The sequence below is a fragment of the Lepisma saccharinum genome, chromosome 25, assembly GCF_977018435.1.
Source record: "Lepisma saccharinum chromosome 25, izLepSacc3.1, whole genome shotgun sequence".
Lineage (NCBI taxonomy): Eukaryota > Metazoa > Arthropoda > Insecta > Zygentoma > Lepismatidae > Lepisma > Lepisma saccharinum.
The window spans coordinates 32,715,824-32,737,802 of record NC_139253.1 but is presented as its reverse complement, the minus strand read 5'-3'; the positions used below and the strand labels follow the sequence as shown (position 1 = coordinate 32,737,802).

The 21,979-nt window shown below is 35.4% G+C and overlaps 1 protein-coding gene across 8 annotated transcripts in view; it reads left to right on the top strand.

Annotated features, from left to right (window-relative positions):
* The window catches only part of LOC145978913 (uncharacterized), a 96,724-nt gene that overhangs the window by 27,492 nt on the left and 47,253 nt on the right, over positions 1-21,979 (top strand). Inside the window, exon 3 of one of the 8 annotated variants that reach the window (XM_083111880.1) lies at positions 14,298-16,464. The exons of the other annotated variants lie outside the window; for them this stretch is intronic. Coding sequence (XP_082968006.1) covers positions 14,298-16,109 — 1,812 coding nt within the window. The 3' untranslated portion in view covers positions 16,110-16,464. Of the gene's footprint in view, positions 1-14,297; positions 16,465-21,979 lie in introns of those variants that run through there. 8 annotated transcript variants of the gene reach the window in all.

Below are 21,979 nucleotides of genomic sequence, written 5' to 3'. Positions count from 1 at the left end.
ATTTATTAAAGGGATAGACATTTTATTTTTGTACTTGATTTGCACAAGTGTTCCCCTCCTCCACTCTAATACTTAAGTATAGTCAAAGAGATAGATAATCTTTTTAGGGATTTTGGTGTTAGATTCAGTTGCACAGTTCACATTCCTGTCAGTCAGGTTTTTTGCCAGTTGTGTCTAAATGTGCAAGTATAAAAATTAGTTTTACATTTTTTTATTTGCCGCACTATTCTATATTGTATGGTGATTGTGTAGTTACATGCATAACACTGCCTTTACTTCTTACCTGTGATTGGTTTTCTTAAAATGGAAATTAGGAAAAATTAAACTAGCCACATAATTGCCCACACTCACACTTCAATGCATTCAATTCCCCATTGCTTGTTTGATAGAAGCAGTAATTTGAATTTTTGGCCAGTTTTATTTTGTCGCACATGGTTATTCATTAAAATACTGTGCCACTTTTGTGCTAAATGTTATAATTTGTACACAGAATAAAAAGTAGTTAGGGTAGCATATATTTCAGTTATGGTGAACTAGATGACATTGTTGAAAGGGAATGATTGTATTTTCTGAACCTCAAGGATATTGTCTTGAGCTTTTGTGGAAAATTTTGATTATCTAGGTTCACTTCTTTACATATTTCTAGGTATGCTGTATCTTGAAGGGCTCACTTTCCTTAATCCTTCCCAACCTCCATGTGTTGTCACAGAAAATTTGTCATGAATTACATGGTAGAGACTTTGGAAGCTAGTGCACTTCCGTATGAATTCTATGTGCACCACTGTGTATTGCAAAAGAAAATATATCATTAAGAGAATTGTGCAATTTATCATAATTGAACAAAGTGCTTAAATGTTCTAAAACAAAAATTAATGTCAGATTTCACAGTAGCTTAGCTTTGAAGAAAAACAATTTGCCAATATACAAATATACAAAAGATCATTTACATGCCTTCATATTTAGTTACTGATGTTGAACCCCTATAATGTAACCTTAAGAAGAAAAAAATCAGATTTTTTTAAAGTCAGGGTTTACCGCTGAGCATAGTGCAAGAATAGTAGTTTGTTTTCCATTTGTTCTGTTATCCATTGCGTTTCTGCAGCATACTATTCAATTTGTACTTCCTGATCAATTGTGCTACTAATACGTTCTACGTTGTTGGATACAAAGTATGCCACTTTGGTTGCTATCATTTGTGGTAGTTACAGACACACATATATGAAGTTTTAAGAAGATTGTGTCTGTTAGTAGTTAGGTTAACGCCTGCAGTACAATACTCTTTTTGTACCAGTCTTTACTTTATGCCTGAAACTTTCACCACTGGATATTGCATTTCCCCACTCTCATTTACTCTGATTCTTCTGCTAGTTTTGAGCACGAAGTACAAAGCAGTGAACAGAGTATTTTACATTACTAGTTTATAAATGCACTAACTGTGAGTTCCAGGAGTGGAAAATTGGCAATAAATTCTGTTTTTGTTGTGATTATTGGAATTTGTGATCCCGGATCTGTGGCAGAGCACATTAAGTGCTAGACTTTCGATACTGCCACTGATTATCTCAGCCTAAGCATGTGTGTTCTTTGTGAATGTTCCCTCATCAATTTTATCTAATTATCACTTATCCTCACTATCAAAATTAGCCAAAAGTAGCAGAGCAAGTGACTGAAAAAAAATATTGATCTTTTTGTTACTGCAATTTGGGGAATTCCAGAAGGCTGTTTGGGGAAAATGGTATTACTTTGTTTAAACACAATACACAAACCAAAAACATTCTGATAAAAGCATTACTAAAATTGCCCCTCTGCTTTTGACTTCTTGGGTCAACACAGTAAACCTTGTGCTAGGAATGGAGAGAGAAGTGGAAGAAGAGAATAAGAAAAATGCATGCAGCAGTGCAGAAAGCTATTGAGAAATGAAAGAATTTGTTATTGTTAGTCTCTTCTATCCACAAAAATAAAGTACAATGAAGACAAATTTTGTATTCTGGTAATCATATTTTCTTTCCATAATTATTATTTTTAAAGTGGAATATTTTGGGCATTAAATGTTTTGTACAATAATGAAAACCTTTTTAATCAGTATAAAACAGTAGATTTATGTTCAATAAAAAATGCCATGGCTGACCATGTGGATATAAAATCCCAGTTCTTTAAATACTAATTTATTGCTAATCTGTAATTAAATTTCCAGTAATGAGTTTTTGTATTTTGGTCAGGTAATTAATTTACTTTGACCAGTTTACTAGTTTCTTCCCAAGGAGTTGTGAACATAAAATAAGTCTCTTTTGTATTCTCTTAGTTCCTGGGAAATAACTAGTATTATTCAAGCCAGAAATTGCAGTAACTAGCATTTTGCATTATATTAGAAGAAAAAAATTGTTCCCAATTAGAGGGAACAGGCTATATATATTAGTTGGCCTAATATCTTGTTGCTAAATAGCTTTATTAGCAGCCCACCATCAGAAATATTTCTCCCGTGGCTAATCGTATTTCCAGAATAATTTATACGGCTCCTTAGGTAGCCAGTCTTATAAGTCAACTCACGATTGTGCCAGGTTCAAGTCATGGCTTAGGCATGGGCTTTTGTGTGTGTCCCTTTCATCATTTAGTCCAATTCCATTCATTTGTTAGTTACCTGGGAAATGAAATGGTTTTTCATCTCTGTATCATTCAAACTATTTATGAAGCTGAGAAAGATCTAAGGTCTTCATTTACAACATATTTTAACATGTACTTGCTCTTTTTCCCTGGTGTGACAGATTAAGGCCACTTTCATATTTCTATGGCTCTTGGTTGTTTGTACTTTATTCATCATAGAATCACTGTTAGTGGTTTTTTTTCTGTATTTTCGTTGCTGCTGGTATTTGTCTAGTTGTATTTTGTATTCAGTACAACACTTTTCCTTTTGTAAGAAGACAGTATACAATCGATTTATATTTTTTGGGGATGAATAGTGGGTTCAGTTATTTTCCATGCTGATGTAGGCTTTGTTAAGTATTGTGACTGTGGCGAAACTTTTTATACAGGTTAATACATGTATGAAAGTTGTATTAGTTGGTTACAATTTAATGCTGTAATAGGTTATCATTGAAACAAGTGTATTACAGACTGTGTTGTTCCTTATGTGCTTTTTGTGCTAAAATAAACAAGACTGCTCTTGTCTTCAGTTTTTCCCATTGTTGTTGCTACTTGGTGAAGATACTTCTCTGCATATTCAAAATTAAAATTAACATAAAGGCCCATATGTGTACTACATACTTAGTGCCCTAGTCTGTTCGTGTCAACAGCTGGCCTTTGTGCCCTAGTGAGCAACATAGAACATACACCAAGGGTTACCATTTATTACTGATCTCCCTTAAATTTAGTGTGCCAGTTCTGCACTTAGAGAAGAAATTATCTTAATCTGACCTTAGGAATATAGTTACAATAATAATTTTTTGGCATAATATTAAAGACATGCAAGGTTATGTTGGTCATTCATGCTGTGAGAAACCATAAAATAGCAACAACCAAAAATACCAAAAGAGACTATTCAAAAGTATAGTCCTCAATTTTAGTATCTGATTTACAGTAGAACTACGTATATAACTTATAAATGTCCTTATAAAACATTCGTAGACATAGCCTCAATGCATTGTGGGAATTTGATGACTGAAAGCTTACTAAACTGCAGTGAAATTAGCGAGTTGTTGATTCAAAATTGAACTCGTTAAACTTTGCATAGATGTGATTTTTCCAAGCACTGTAGCTTCCCGTATAAACTTCTCAACGCCAGTACAGTTTGCAGAATTTTCTACATTTCTTTATCATTAGATATTGACATTGCAAGAATAATTAAACAAACTTGTTTCATGAAAAGTGTGGCTGTATGACCTCCATGGTGTTAGTGTATGTCACAAAGCCATAGGTCCTATGTTTGACTCTTGGGGAAAGCATGAATATGTCATTGTGTTCAAACATCATCCACTCATCAATTTGTGATTTTATACTCACCAGAGTTCTACTTGGCAAGTAGAAAAGTGACAAAGTGGAGAAAGTGGCTGTCTTGGTATTTCTGTACCACTGAGCTCTCTCAGTTTCCAGAACTTGCATTTCCATAAGTTTTTTACCCACTTCACATATGCTGCAGGTATATAGTTCAATAATTTCTAGTACTCCTACATTTCCAATTAGTGATAATATTAAATGTCCTCAATTGCAAGGACTCTTGTTCCCTTGTTTAACTACAACTGTGACATGAAACTTTTTAATAAGGTATATCTCTGTACCTTAAACTATTTCATGTAGCCGATTAATTTTAAATAGACATTATTCAAAACTTAATTTTGGAAATTCGTTCAGTTTCAAAATTAATTTTACTTGTAAAAATCCTAATTTTGAAGAATTAACTGCTCGTGGAGTTCTGTTGCCTTGGAAGTGTTCATGAAACCTAACTAAAGATAAGGGAGCTTGGGAAACATGAGGCACTAATTGATTGTAGCTCAAACAGTTTTAATGAATATTTTTATGTTATCTGCGGTACATAATTCAGTCACACACAGTTTCTTCTAAATTAATGTATATTTTCAACTTGGGGAAATCTTGCTTGTGTGGTTTGAAAGAGATGTCCATACGCTATAATACTTAGGATCGGTACCCTTTGTGTCAAGTATACTTCTCCATTTGAAAAATTAGAAATATGTATAAAATACTGTGGTTATTTTATACCTCATTAAAAAAAAGTGCAGAATACTTATTCGTGATTGGTGAGGAAGAAGCCAGATGTAACTAATAGCAACCTACCATGAATTATGAAGACTCCTGAAAATAAATGGTGAGTTGTAATTAATATTTTTGTCTATAATGAGTAGGAGATAAAAAAAAGTGTATGTTCAGAAACATTCAAGTGTCATAAGTTGCTAATCATAGATAACATTAGTTTATTGTTCATTTGTATCATGATGGTGAATAATGTTTTAGTGCATTTAAAGCTTTGAAAATAATTTATGTAGAATCAGTGGTTGGTATTAGAAAGTAATTACAAATTTTATATTCTATGTGGTATGTTTTGGCCAGTTCTTAATGTACTGTTACTAGAAAACATCTGAACCTGCTACCATAAAATATTCCCCTCTCACCTAGAGAATCTTGTTGATAGTTATTTTAGATATGTGAAGTTAATTGTTCTTAAACACATCTGTGTAATTGTGTAACAAAATATTAGTGATCTTTACTTCTCTGAAGGAATAGATAAAAAGAAAAGTAACAATTAAGCAAGCATGGAAACGAACCAGTTTTTCAGATACTCCCAAACCCTGGAAAAAAGAATTTACCTTCTGTAGAAATACTATATTTTTTTTCTGGAGGAGGACAAACAAGGTATAAAGTACATGAATGCTGCATGTGCTTCAAGCAAAAAAGTTATTTCTACAAGATTATTTGCATCTTAAGAGACTGTGGTGGACCCTGCATTAATTATTTTCAAGATGCCTTTTTTACTACATGTGGTTCTTAATATCACTGTCTAATTGTGTTCATTTGTGAAAGAAGATATTAGAAACTATAATTATTAGTTCCTTTTAAGGTGGCAGTACACCAGCAATTTGTCCTAAATAAAAGTGGATATAAAAATTGATAATACATTGATAGAAAACTTATTTGATAACGTGATTTACCAGCCATTGGATACTCTTAACTCAATCATTGAAGTTTTAGGAAAATTAACATGAATAGTGTGTTGCAATCATTACATGCAATATTTTTTGCTACTTTCAAATAGATCCTATATTTTGGAGCTATAACTTTTGATCAATATTATTTAGGAAAGTCCCCTTATTACCTTATTTAAGGAGGACTACTTTTTATGTATCTGATGGATCTCAGTTAATGAGGTTCTATATGTATTAATGACGTGTGTGTGTATGCAGTGTTCATGAAACAAATTGTTCCATGGCAACTTTTAGACATGCTTTAATGCAGACTGATGCATCTTATGCTAAACTTCTCCTTGTTTTTGTGTTTTTTTGTTTTTTTTTATTATTTCCAATGCATGGGGGATGAAAATATATCTGATGAATGCTCAAATTTGCTCATTATATTTGTAGAAGTGCAACTACAAAGGATAAAATCCAAGCTTTAAAAGCCCTACATGACTAAAAAATCTGGTATACAGATCTTTTAACCTTGAACAGGAGGGTTGCGATCTGTGAACAAATCTTGTTCTAGTAAGACACATCGACCTGAAAATTATCATGATATTATGTGGTTAACATGGATGCCAGTTTAAGAAAAATAGTTAATTGTAGCACAACTACGATTAACTGCTTAGCATGTATCTAATTGCATATCAGAAGGTTTTGCTATCCATTGTTCAGCTAATGCTGGACATTTGAACTGTCCCAGCAAAGATGCTTACCTCTCCTTTTGAAAAACATTGACATTCCAAATTCTGCCAAATTGGATCTGTTTAGAAATCCGGCTACTTTTGTTGCCATTGTGCCTATTTTCTAGACAACATTGTTGTAACCGAACTACATGAACATTCACTTGTAGGTCGCAGAAGGAATTCTGAACAGATATGTTGTTTTTTTCTTTCTGAATTTTCAAATAAACGTTTGCTGAGACAACCCAAAGGCCAGCATCGCCTTAATTTGGGATAGGTTCTTAACTCTATGACCTTGCGATCTTTGGCAACTGTTAACACATCTTGTCAGCACCTGGTCTCGTGGAGAAAGAGCCATGAACATCCCTCTATGTTAGGTGCCAATGGGAAATTTGATCTTACTTCGCAATGAATTATTAACTGCAAAACGTTTGAGTCAGGTGGTGTGCAAGCTGTTGTCGAATGCAGTGAGTTTAACCTATACTGGAACATGTCGAACAAGTGAGACAGACAATAATGCTTTCTTGAATCGTGAGCCACCTTAACCCATTTATGCCTAGTGTTCCATAATTGGAACACCAGTCACGTGGAAGTTACTTGTAGCCTACTGCTCAAAGTCGTCAATATTGTCTGATTTGTCATGTCAACCTATTTCGTAAGGGTATATGATATGACTTAGTGTACAGATGCAGATACCGAGGTGCAGGGATGTGAAAAATTGATTTGTATTTTCGAGAATGTTTTTGAACATCCATCCGAAGACAGGTTACTATAACATTAGTACATTACACCCTAAAGTTGTAAATTTTTCCATGTTACTACTGCACTAGTTACTCTATCAGGCTGTATTAGTTATGGGCTTGAAAATTTCCCTGTTCCATTTTTGGAACACGAGGCAAAACCACTACCATTTGAACACAATGTACTTGTTACTTGTGCCATGAGACTATATTTTCTAATCTGCATGTTGCTGACAATGCAAATTTGGACCCAATGGACAAGTTTGCCAAGTTGCAACCTCTCATAAACAAACTAAATAAGAGATGTATGAAATTTGTTCCAAACGAAACATGCTTTAGTGTGGACGAATCCATGGTTCCTTACTTTGGTCGTCACGAGTGCAAGCATTTTATTCGGGGAAAGCCAATTCGGTTTGGCTACAAGTTGTGGTGTGGTGCAACACATCTAGGCTACATTTGCTGGTTTCAGCTGAATCAGGGTAAAAACCCGAACATCAAATATGAGTATTATGGTGTTGCTTCATCCGCTGTTCTTCAGTTTGTTGAGGCACTTACAGGGAGCACCCTGGACAGTACCATTTTGTGTTCGATAACTTTTTCTCCAGTATTGCATTACTTGATAAGCTTTGTTGCTACAGTGAGAAAAGATCGCATTGATAAAGCTCTACTGGAATCAGATGATGCTCTAAAGAAAAAGAAAGATGTGCATTTGATTATCGTAGTGATGGCAAAGGCAATATCGTCTGCTGATGGCATGACAACAGTGTTGTGACTGTTGCATCATCTGGTGCTGGTGTCTATCCTTTGTGTCTTGTCAGGCGTTATTCTCAGAAACAGAAGAAAATACAAGTTCAGCAGCCACACATGATCACAGTGTATAATAAGTTAATGGGGGGGGGGGAGGTCGTAGACAGAGCTGATGAAAACATTGACAAGTATCGAGCATCAATCAGTGGTAAGAAGTGGTACTCCATTCCTTTGTTGTTCTATTTTGAATTGGTCTTACAAAATGCTTGGCAACTGCATAAAACATATGACGCAAAGCCAATCGATCTTCTGGAGTTTCGTCGTCGTGTGGCATGTCATTATCTGGAGACACATGGTCATCCTGCAGAACCTGGCCGGAAAGGAAGACCTTCTCAGAAGTGCAACATTGTTTCACGTTATGATGGCATGAATCATGTGATCATCAAACAAGGAAAGCAAACACGCTGTGCTCAATGTCATAAGAACACCACTTTTTGATGTGAAAAATGTGATGTTGCCTTACATGTGAAGTGTTCAGTTGAATATCACACTGAATAGTAACATTCCGAGACAAAATCCAGGATTTTTTACATTATGTACAAAATGGTAAAGGTTTTGCCACATAACCCATAAACGGGATTAGATAAAACTATTTTTCCTTCAAATTCTGGTTTTTTTTTTTACATATTTCTACCTAACATATGTGAATTTCATGCAAAAATTCAAAATTTTCAACCTCCGGCATAAATGGGTTAAAGTGAACTGAACTTTGTGGCATTTTTTCTCAATTTATATACTTTCTGTACAGCATTCATGGATATCTAGCAGTGACTCATGTGAACTACAATGGTCAAGGTTTGAGAGATGGTAGTAGGTAGCATCTATTCAGAAGGATCATACTGCAGCACAAAAGAATCATTGCAGTCTTGATGTGGAGGAATGATGTATGTATGGTACCGAGGGTTTTATAAATAATTGAGGGGTTACAAAAATGTATTGCAAGTAAACTATTGAACTTTCATTAATGAACCATTGAGGAACGCAAACAATTTATGCGTGCATGTTTTGTTAAGCTGAGAGTTCACATCACTGCCACTAGGCAACACTAAAATCACCCCCATCACTCGCAGTGTTTTGGTTCCCAAGATTGCAGGACCTTACACGGTGTGAGTGGGGGTTTATCAAAGACAGGCTATTCGTCTCACTGATGCTGCATGATATCGCAGTCATAAGGGAGTGCATCATTGCAGCAATGGACACTATCAACAGGGCCATGTTGATGCGAGTGTTGTCACCCTTGCTGCACACATTGAACATTTGTAGGCGTTAAAAAAACCAGGGTTCCTTGTTCGTTCTAGACTGGTTTCATTAACGGAAGTTCAAAACTTTACTTGCAATAAATATTTGTAACCCCTCAAGTACGAGGGTCACTATTTATATTTTGAGCCTAACAATGAAAAAACAGGAATTTAGCATTTAAAACTGCTTTATTGTTTTTCGAAGTATTCTCCTTTATGGTCAATACACTTTTGCATTCGTTCGAACCATTTGTCAAAGCAGTTTTTCCAATCTTCTTGAGACACCTCCATAATATGGTTTTTGAATGCATCAACGGTGTCTTCCGCCGACGAAAATCGTTGTCCACGCAATTTATTCTTGACATTCGGGAACAAGAAGAAGTCATTGGGTGCCAAATCAGGACTGTACGGCAGATGACCCATCAATTCGATTTTTTGACTGTTCATAAAGTCTGTTGTTAGATGAGATGTGTGACAGCTGGTATTGTCTTGATGAAGAATGATCCGATGGCGTTTGTTTGTTTTCCGTATTTGACCGAAGACCTCTGGCAAACAAATTGTTGTGTACCATTCAGAGTTGACCGTTCTACGTTCATCTAAAGGCACAGTTGCCACATGACCAGTTTTCCCGAAAAAAACAGGCGACCATTTGTTTTGATGTGCTTCGAGCGCGAACAACTTTTGTTGGATTGGGTTCATCTTGAAACACCCATACAGTCGACTGCTGTTTACGTTCCGACTCATATGCATATATCCATGATTCGTCACCTGTTACAATCTTATATACGTCTTTTGAAGCACCACGATTGTATTTATTGAGCATTTGTTTGCACCAATTGACGCGAGCATCTCTTTGAGTTTTTGTCAAATTGTGTGGGATCCAACGAGAACATACCTTTCTCACAGCTAAATGATCATGTAATATTTTATATATGCTGGTGGAACTAATGCCTATGGTTGCCTCAATCTCACAGTATGTCACATGACGATCTTGCAGTATTAGGTTTTGCACAGCATCATTGTTTTCTTGAACAACAACTGATTTTGGACGACCTTCGCGAATCTCGTCGGTGAGCGAATGGCGGCCACGATTAAATTCGTTATACCAGCGTTTCACAGTGGCAAAGGATGGGGCTTCATCGCCAAATGTGGAAGTAAGTTGATCGATGCACTCTTGTCTTGATAATCCACGTCGAAAATCGTAAAAGATCATCGCACGAAAATGTTCACGAGTTAATTCCATTTTCTTGTTGTTGCACAATCTCCAAGGCAACATAAGCAACACAAATCAAGCTATTGATAAAACATTTGAAGTACGTTATGGTCAATAATGCCAGACGATTCCGTGCAAACGTCAAATCGCACCCAACTTCCATCAGTGTTGCCAAGGCTCAAAATATAAATAGTGGCCCTCGTATTTATGAAACATCCGGTATAATATTACAGTAAAAATGTATCTCCACAGTTATTTATATTAATATAGTTTGACCCTTTAGCTTTTATTTTTTTAAAAAAATATTACACATCTAATTTCTTTGTATTAAAGTGCAACTTCTTTGCATAAAAACCACTACATTTGGAACATTTTCAAGTTGTGGAAAGGTACATGCAGCTTTGTGTGTAGAAGTTATAAGACCACAAGAACTATATTCTTTCATATATATCATATGCCTGCCTCTACCTGACCTGTTGATGTTGAGAGAACATTTCATATTAGTATTTTTTCTCTTTTAAATGAGGAAATGTCTTATTCATTTATTAACATTTTATTTGGAGGATAATACATGACATTTTTAACTTGATAACTGGATGGTACTTTTCCCAAATTATCATGGCAGTTGCTAACAAATGCATCCTCCAGAATGTGTTCAACTATGCATTTCAGTGACATTGTAACCCCATCCCCTGGCACAACAAGAATTATTTAATTCTGATTTATTACATCTCATAATTCCAGATGCAGCAAATCAGAGGTGAAATTCCACTGAATTGGTCTGCTATTGTTCTTTAATGCATAGAAAAGTAATAACTACTGGGAGTCAAGTAATACTTGTAGTTTTGGAGAGAAATATGAGGCGTGATAAAATGAAGCCTATTACAGGTTAACTTACCTTGTTTCTGAATAATCATAAGTAGGTGAAATATGAGGCATGATAAAGTGAAGCCTATTAGAGGTTAACTTAACCTTGTTTCTGAATAATCATAAATAAGTTGGTTTCATCAGAAGTCTTCATAGTCATCGAGAAAAGCATGCTAGCCATTTGAGGAGACCTTGAACACAGTCTATGGAAAACTACTACTTTCACCTGTGCAGTCTTCTCCACATCGTCTGCACAGAATATATTTTTCTTTTAAAGCTTTACTTAAGGATCTGGAAAAATCAGGGCTGTAGGTTGGGTGATAAAGACGTTCCCACCTTTGTCCCCAGTATATCCTGAACATTTCACCACAACATGGATGCTTAAATTCGTTATAATGTGATGCAGCTTGTCGAAGGTCTGCATGCAGAGGTTGCCTCATGGTTTGGAAAAAGAACAGTTAAAAATTCAATCACAGTGTGCTGGTCACATTTTGATGGAATTAGAATGACACTACCTATGTTTACAGGCCTTACTCTTCATGTCTAGAACCAAACTATTCAAGATAGTGCTTTGCTGGATGAAGTGGTTTCAGTTGATTATGCATCATATATCCACTTGTTATTTCATTCTTTTACATTGAATTAAATTTTAGCGACTATGAAAGGTGCACAGTTAAAGTGAGCAACAACAAGTTGCAACAATCTACCGATGTAAACAAAATTATATTCTACTATTTATTCTAATTATAGCATATCCACCCAAACTGCTAGTTTCTTGACTGTTGTTTGGTACGTATATACAATTTGCAGTATTGTAAAACAGGGTGGATACCCACCGGGAATTATGCATGTATTGTTAGCTCTGGGAATTCTGCGTGAATTTTTCTCCGTAGTTGTGAAAAATTGTAACTTTTATTAATCGAAATCTCATTGAATTTATATATATTTATAACTGCCCTGAAACAAATTTTTCGCAGTTCACCTTTTATTTTTATCGAAAAAGGAAAATAAAACTGAATTCTCTCAATCCGTTTACTTTGTTGGTGTCATTTGCAGAGCAATCTATCTGATCGACAGACAATTATTGCAAGATGAGATATCTTGAGTTGATTAGGTAAATTTTATTGATACAATTAACAATTTTTTGTAGATTAGCATATCCCTTAACATTTGTGACTTGTTTTTGTAGATGTATTTCGAGTCTGAGGATGTGAAATGGCAACTCACACCTGAAATTAAATATTTTAAATATAATATACCATTTAATTGAATTGAATTAGAATTTTTGGATACAATGGAATCACAGACCCTTTATATTAATATATTTATGTGCATCTGTGTGTGGGTGGTGAGAGTCGACAATACGTAAGGTTGAAATAAATAAAACATCTGCTTGTATCCTTGAAATTTTGTAAAGCTGGGCTTGAATACCGGGGATTATACTTTAATTTAATCATTGTCCTAGAGTAGCCACCCTGTAGAACTTTTATTTATGAATCTAATTAGCTAAATATAATGGAGAAAAGAAAGTGTAGGGCTCTTGACTTTTTGCTTTTGTTTTAAATTATTGTGAAACAAATCTCTTCGCCAATTACTTTGTCGCTTGAAAATTTTTATGCATTTGGAAACTCCAGGCACTTTTCCTGCTTGACAACTGTTAGAAAATAAGATTGTACATAGATTTGATTTATGTGACAACTCATTGTGCTTTCTTTGGTAATTATCAAACACCAGGAAAGCTACATCTGTAATTGAGGAGCCCATACATTTTGAAAGTCTTTGCAAAATTTTCTGTGCCATTGCAAATATGTAAACGCTATTCATACACAGCCTAGGTGTATGTCACTTCATAATTCTCAGTCAGTTACGCATTTGATATTCCAAGTATTGAGAGTTGGATACAGCGGCTGATTCTGGGATACACCCCTCCCATCTGCCAAAGTGTGTGCTACACATATGGGAAGGAAGGCTCACCTTTCAGCTATAAAAAAAACTGAGTAAAATTGTGCGTACCTCTTAATGTGACAAAATTTCAACTGTACAAGATGTACCATCTGTATCGTGGATTGAATTGCAAAAGGTGAGCCCTCTCTCCTTGTTTACTTTTGAAACATGATTACTGCAAACTCTATGTGCATTTTTTGGTCAAAATTTGACTTATTAAAACTTTTTTGTAAGTTTCACATTTAACTATCAATTTATGCTGAAATAGAAACAATTGATTTGGAAATGTGAATGAATAAACCTGAATTGTGAAATCTTATGGAACATAACATGTAGTTTGTTTGTCAAGTAGGGTAGCTGGCTCATTAATAATTGATAATTAGCACACCAGAGGCTTCATTCGGCTTTAATTTGTTTCTTGTGGTTTGTGCAGTGGCAACAATTAATGCATTGTACTGTTAAATGTATTAGCATTTTATTTAACTCCCACCTCCAGTTACCCCTTTAAACCAGGTTAATGTATGCCTAAGCATGAGTTTCGTTTCTGCTTTGTAAGGTTCTTCTTCTTATTATTATTATTTTTTTAATGGTTCCTTTGGTTTGGAATGGTGAAGTTATTTGTTCGTTTATCTCCACACACTCTTTACAAGCTATTCCACTTATCCTTGTGAGTAAATATATATTATGATGTGGGGAAGAAACACCATCTTGTGTCCTTGTTCAATTTTCTTTGGTTTTTATCTTGTCTTTGTTGTATTTAGTATTTATGTATCTCATCACAAATCTCCCTATTGGGTTGTCTTATAATGCTTCTATCTGGTTTTTGGTTGGCAGGAGTCAAGAAATGACCTTTCCAGCTCAAATTTTACTACAAATGCCATGATATTTCCATACTTCAGCTGCAGTAGAGAAAAGCGAAATAGGTGTGCAGATATAATGCTTCATAATAATACAAGTCACTTTTGCCTTCTTTTTCAAGTTTATGCATGGTAAAGTTTCATTCTTCAGTTATTGTGCCTGCTACCCTACTAAAATTTGAATGATTAGAAATATAACTGTTACTAGTTTGTATTAATGAATGGAAAACATTTCTATTTCTAATCATTCTTTTTCTTTCTTTGCTTCAGGAAGGTGTTTATGAATCATTTGAACTCGCAGACATTGATGATAGTGACATTGAATCAGGACAGTATTATGAGGAAGATGTTATTGTAGAAGCAGTACACGAGAAAGATGTTGATTCTGGCGTATATATTCAAGTCATTCCTGGTGCCAACCAAGAACTAAAATGTGTTACTAAGGAAAATGATGAATATGCTTGTGCTTTTTGTGAAAAGAGATTTTCAGAAGCTAGGTATATGTCGGATCATCTTAAAAGAATACATCAGATAGTGTTATATATTTGTGATCATTGTGACAAGACTTTTGATACAACTGAAGAACATTTGAAGCACATAAGAGAACATTCAGCAAATGAAGGTGATGTTGAAGGTGAATACGAGGCAGGTGAATTCCAGTGTGAAGTTTGTAACAGAATCTTTAATAGCTTAAAGGAACTGCAGAAACATTCTGATATGCATCATGGGAAACGGTTTGAATGTGAAGAGTGTGGGGAAGTATGTAAAACAAAGAGCTTACTCAAAGTACATCAAAGGACACACAAGAAATTATGTCCATATAAGTGTGAGGACTGCTCCATAGAATTTGCAACTAAAACAAGCTGGGCTGTCCATATGAAAGTTCATAAAATGCAGACTGTACATTTGAAATGTAGATTCTGTGGTAAAGTTGCTTCAAGTCCTATTCGTCTTCAGCGACATGAAAATTTACATGGTGGCCATAAAGACTTTGCATGCACTACGTGCGGGAAAACATATTCTTCTGTTGGAAGCCTCAAAAATCACATGCTCATTCATTCGGACAATAAGCGGTTCGTCTGCAACATGTGTGGGAAAGCATTTAGGACAAGGCGCGAGTTGAACGACCATGAACGCACGCACACTGGGGAGAAGCCTTTCCAATGTGAGATATGCGGTATGAGCTTTGGGAGAAGTAGCAACTTGTGGTTGCACAAGCAAGCCACACATTTTGACAACGTTCGCTACAAGTGTGACATCTGCGGCAAGGGTTTCAAACGGCGGCGACTTGTCAATTTCCACAAACAAGCCGTTCACACTGGAGAACGGCATACAAAATGTCCCCAGTGTCCAGCAACATTTGTGTACCCGTGGCACTTGAAGAAACACATGCGTATACACACGGGTGAAAAACCTTACAAGTGTGAGGTATGTGGAAAGGCATTTAGTACAAGTGAGAATCGTAATGCACACAGGTATATCCATAGCAGCAAGAAGCAGTATGAATGTTGTGTCTGTGGAGCAGGTTTCATGCGGAAACCGCAACTGTTCCTTCATATGAAGAATGAAGGACATATCAATGACACAATTATTGTTAACCAGTCCACGGCATCCATAAAGAAGGAAATAAAGATTGAGCCAGTCCAAGAAATGGAGGAAGCGACAATGTTGGATGGACACACTCAAATATACATTCAGAGTACAGACGAACATGTAATAATTCCAGAACTTGGGCAGGCTGAAGGAGCAGTTCACGTTTACAGCATTGAACAAGATAATGGTGAACTGGATAATGATGATGATAAGATACAGCATGTCATAATTGAAGGCCCCATTCACTTCTCGGAAATGGAAGAGGGTGAAGGCAATGAACTCACAGGTGCTGTTACCTATGAAGTTGGAGAAGATGAATCTGGTCGCCCGACTTTAGTTATTCCCTCGTCTCATGTATTAGGTGATGCTGCTGCTATGTTCCAAGGAGATACTCTCATGATCAATGAGGGCATGATTGAGGCAGGTGGACCTGAAGCTCCAATGATTATTCGAGTAACGATCCCAGAGCAAGCAGAGAAAGTTGAATAAATTTAACCTTGGTACCTTGATGTAAAAATAAGAGTTTTTAGTGTTAAGTTCATACCAAAACTAATACCAAATTTAAGAGACTGCTACTGTATACTTCTATCTTGACATGCAATGCATTATTGATAAAAATTTTCTTGTCATGAAAAGATTATTTGTATCTAGTTACGAGACAAAAAACAATATTTGTTTATGTAAGGAATTGCACTATGCTTATCCAGTTATGTTGTATAGAATGCTCCTTAATTGTAATTTCTTGGAGATGTTCTACAATTCATTCATTCTACAGAATAATGTGAAATTAGCTTTAAGTTAAAGTTGAATAAAAAAGAATGAATCCAGTTAAAAATTTGGTATTTTTGTTTAAACAAATATGTATATATTTCCATTTAAAGGTTTTATCTCTCTGTAAAATAACTTGAGCACTTTCACATTTGCAGCATTGTCTCCATCCCAGTACTGTTTTCATATATTGAGTTTTAAGTCCACTTTATGCACAATAGGCTAATCGGGATGACCTACAGTTTAAACTATGTGCATCCATAGGGTTTCAAACTCTTTCATTACAAGGTGACAACATTGTCACTACGCCTTTATATAAAATTACAAAATTCGAATGTATCCCTTCTGCTTTTGGTATACTCCGCACGTTAGACTAGCTTCTTAAATAATAAAACCTTTGGTTGTGATTATTAAATCAATTAAATGGATTAATCTGTTATCTTCATGAAGTTTGTCAGACACAAGGAAGCATCGTAAATCCTTAAGTTGAGGAGAGTGTACAAATTTTTCAGTGCAGATCAATCGCATATGCGTAAAATGGAAAAATACTATTTTACGGTAATCATTATTTAAATGCCCAGTACATATTCATTGCATTTATGGATGCTAGACTTACAGTGACACAGAAAGATGTGTGAAAATATTTAGTCTTGTTAATTGCAATAACATACATACTACGTAAATTAGATAAAACTACAACTACCTCAAATATTCATCTATACGGTAAATTTATTTTCATTTTATATGTTGTACAGGCCAACATCATGTAGTATTGACAGTATAGCAGTTAACTTTGTTCAACATATAATAAGTACTACATTACACTTTGGAGTATTGAAGCTGTTGATAACCACTGGAATCCAGTCTTGTTCTATTTAATGTTGGCTACTTAATACTCAGTTCTGCAGTTGTTCTAGTGTGTTATTGGGAATTATTGCTTACGGAATAAAGTTCATGCTGTTGTTTAACTAATGTGGGGGGCATAAGTGTCATTTAAATAGTTTGTGCACTGCTGTAAACTTGAAGATTTGCTGTAAGCACCTGAAACAAGAAACCTGTAGCTTTCATATGACAAAAGAGGGTGTGTGTATATTGCTGAATGCATGGTTTCTATTCAAAATAAACACACAAGGAAAGAGTTGATTGACACTTACTCTCCTCTGTCAGAAAGCAATGATGTGTGCCATTTTGCTTTCAACCAAATTTCATAACATTTATAAGAAGGATGTCTTACCTGCTGGTTGATCTGGGATTCAAGTTATTATAATGGTATGCTCAAATAAGTTGAATATCTGTGTGAATCTTCATTTAGGACTAGAAGTAATTTGTGAAGTATACAGTTACTTGATAATGTCTCCTGTACATGATAGGAGATTAAAATGGAACTCAGTTTTGGATATATTACTAGCTTCACTTATTTTGTATTGAAACAAGGTACATCACATTTAATTCTGAAACATATAAATAGGGTGTGGATGTTGTTTTACCATACCATTACACATCCTCAATGTCATTACCAGTTTGCTGCAAAAATCCTAATTGTGGCATGTGCATATTTCCTGTTGACTTCTTTGTTACATAAATTCAGGATAATAGTAAAACAAATATTGAATACCATGCTCCAAGACTTTTCAACAACATTTCACAAGTCATTACATACATATCTGTGCAGAGTACAGTTCCACTTACAATTGTTCTATTCTGACACACAACTCCTATTTGATATAATTGCTGTTTAATTTCTGATACATGGTCAGAACAATGCATCAGTGTTGACTGATTAGTTTCAGGTGCTGCTGGATCTTTGGCATGTGTCAGCAAAAAACAACTTTAAATTAAAAGAAAAGAAAGAAACTTTTGTAAAAACTGCTACAATATTCCAAACTTGAGCATTCAAATGAATCTTTGTGCTTGCTATTGCTCTTCAGATGTCCTGCAATATTTAATTTAATAAGGTGCTAGTAGCATCATAGGGTACCACATTGATTACCTTTCCCTTTTCTTTCATCTTGTGTTCTTCGACGTGCCTCAGCACACACTGAAAGTCCTACTCACCCTCTCCTTTCTACAGGGTGCCCCACAAAAAAAAATGAAATTTGTTTGAGCTCATTTAATATGACTGTACCTTTGTTACACTTTGCCATATTCAATTCAAATGTTCAAAATGCTTCCCATGGCTGTTACACAATGCTGTAGAGGCGTAGATGGTGTAACCTACTTGCAGTGGCAGTCTGGATAGTTTCAAGTGGAATATTGTTCCAAGCTTCTGTCAACACAATTTTTAAGCAGTCATTGTCTGTGATTCCTCTCCTCTGTATTTGAACTTGGTGTAACAGTAGACCCCATATGCAAGAATCCATTACGTTAAGATCTAGACTTTTTGATGGCCAGTCGTTAGGTTCAATAAAGTCTGGAGTATTGGCTCCGAGCCATGGCACAGTGTCCCTGGCTGTATGGGTTGTTGCTCCATCCTGTTGCCACGTCCATTCATCCTGGTCCATTACTCTGTTTACGTCGTGGAACATTTGGGTGCAAGTTTCATCTCTATACACAACCTGGTACACATTACATTACAAATAATCTTCACAGTGAAACATTAAATCAACAAAATAACACGTATAAAATACAAATAACTGGGTTTTTTGTGGGGCACCCTCTAGTCAAGACTACTTTTCGCAATTAATATCACTGACAAATTACTATCTAGCCTATCATGAAAGCAGATGAATACAGCTTATACACAGGAGTCTTAGAAAGTATAGTTCAGGAAACAAAGAATTGAAACTTGGCTCCTATGTTTGGGTGTATGTGTGGTGAACACATCGGGAAATGGATATGAAACATTCCGTAAATTATTAACGCTGTTAATAATTGCCTAGTTTTTGGTATATTCTTCCATTTATTATAGTGTTGAACTTGGTATGTGTTTCCATTTATTACATTTTTACAAGTGAAGTCAAAGATGAAAGAAATGTACCTAACTTTCTCTAGTCAAGCATGGCTTACAGGTAAATCTGATTACAATTTTTGAGCACCTTTTCTCATTCAGATTGGTTAGCACCACAAGCACAATGTCACCACACCATTATCCTCTTAAATAAATCTTCTGCCTATCCTGATTTGAATTAGGTTTCTTCAGTCATTATTTAAAAACACAGTGTAGTTTTTAATTTATCACCACACTAAAATCTTCTAAAGTCATTCTATCTAAATTAAGAAATCACATATTTGAGTAATGTAGATTAAGCAGAACATGGAATTGAAAAGCCAAAGGTTTGCAGAGAGGCAGTTTTGATTTCAATTTATTGATGTCTGCTGTCAATCAAATATGTGCTGAAATTTGTCACTGCATCAGACATGCAAGTTACCAAGAATTTTTACATGATATAGACATGAAGGTAAGTTGAGTGATAAATAGTGGAATAGAAAGCTTTACTTGCTAGGCACTAGTATTGTAACAACACCTTGGATGGTATTTCTTTTAATCATGAATATGAATATTACTGATGATCTGAAAAACAGAAAATATCTTGGTACTTAGTAATTAGCTTTCATTGTGCATTTCAAGAGGCAGCATGTTAAAGTATGGAATATTGCAAGAACAGCTAACCTTGTCCACACAACCCAACAATCTAGATTTACACTTCAAGATTAAGTTGTACATAAATCAGTGCTATTCTCTTATTGTAGTGTGTAAATGATAACGCACAACTGAGATAAATTTATAAGATGCACACTTTCAGTGCAATCACTTTAGCATCTAATTTTTGAATGATCTGGAGACATTCATTTGGGCGTTACCTTCCCCCCCCCTCCATCTGCCACATTTTATCATTATACCTTGGTATCAATTATTTTTTTATGTAAAATAACTTTTATATGAGTAATAGCTGATTACACATGTGCCAGTAACACAATTATAACTGTGAAATTGGTGTCAGTGACTTTAAAAAGTACTGCTTCTACATAAAGAAGGTACACTCTGGGAGAAAAACTTTGATTTATGTAAAGCTGCAAAGGTCATCTTTCAGGCTGGTAATTTGTCATACTTCAATTCAATAGAGGAAGTTGATATGAATTATTGAGGTAGTTCACATCTATCTTGGATAAGTATCTGCCCTGTTATAAAATAGGTATTCAGAGTACCAAGTTTGTAATATTTACTATGTAGATCTGGATTTATGGAACTGGTCAAACCAAGCTGTGATATCAAGTGCTATGAGCTTTATCATCACAAAACCTCGCCCAGTATGAGTGATGGTCATCAGTCAAAAGGCATGGTTCTCCGCAAGTAAACACAGTGATTCATAGCAAAAAAAAAATGTGTAACTCCCTACCCTTGTAGAACTAGTGAATGAGAGATTTTAAAACAAGATATGAAAACGTGATAAAACCTGGGGAAGTATTTCAATTTTTTTTGTTTACACAATGTGAGCAGTGCTATCGAATCATCAAGAAACCTTATCTTCCTGTAGCACACTTCTTGTCGAGGTTGAGATGTGTCTTCTAGTGAACCCATCTATAGGTCGTCCAGCGAAAAGAATGGACTGTTGGTTATATGAGAGCAGGGCAGTGAAAGAACAAGACAAAACAAATGAGTGTGGTGCTTGATTCACGGGTTCGTACAAATTGAAGAAATAAGTTCACGTCTATGATAAGAGGCATTGTCAACAATAACAGATCCCGGAGGGAGTTTGGAGAGCAACTGTTCCCTAAAATACATCTCATACGTTTCTCCATCCATTTCATCATGGGCATCTGCTGTATTCTTTTTGCACTGAAACACAAGTTGGGCATTTTGCCGAAAACCTTGTTCGTTACCCGCATGCACTAAAGCATATCGCACTCCGCAAGATGTTGAATTTTTTAATCCAATGGAAAGAACTGCCAGAAACGCTAGTTTTGCAGTTGTAATTGTCTCGTCTTTCCATTCATAATTGACTGAGGTTCCGGTGTTCACCCAGGATTCATCAGTGTAAACAATATTTCTATTTTCACGAAATATTTATGGCGAAGAAATTAAATCTCTTTCCATTAACATGGATTTGTTGCCCTTTTTCTCATGCAAAAAGCAAAGTTATTAGAGAAAAGCATTGATCTTTTAAAATTTGGTAATGTGGAGTCAGAATTAACAGCAGCAAGAACCGAATTAAGTGTTGGGGGTTCATTTTTAAAAAATAATTCGTAAACTTTACGTCGCACAGCACTTCTAACAAAATCATTATATTTTACATTTCTACTTGTAATTTGCATTCTTTTCCTGGGTCATTTCTTACCAGGTGATTCAATAGGACCTTGAGAAACCCCACCCCGAACTTTAAACACAGTAGCCCGTGAAACTCACGTTGCTTTAGCTGGCTAACCAACTTTACACCGCAATCTGGATTTTTCTGTTTTAAATAAACAAAAGATATTCATTACTATTCGCCTTTCTTTACTTTTGAGAACCTCATCACGCCTTCTCTTCTTAACACTACTTTCGCTCATATTCACTATTAAGTATTCAGTACCATGGTACTGGTTAGGGGGGTGGGGTGGACAGCAGCCAACAATGCTGACCTCACTGTTTCCCCTCTGTGCAGGTGCCCTGC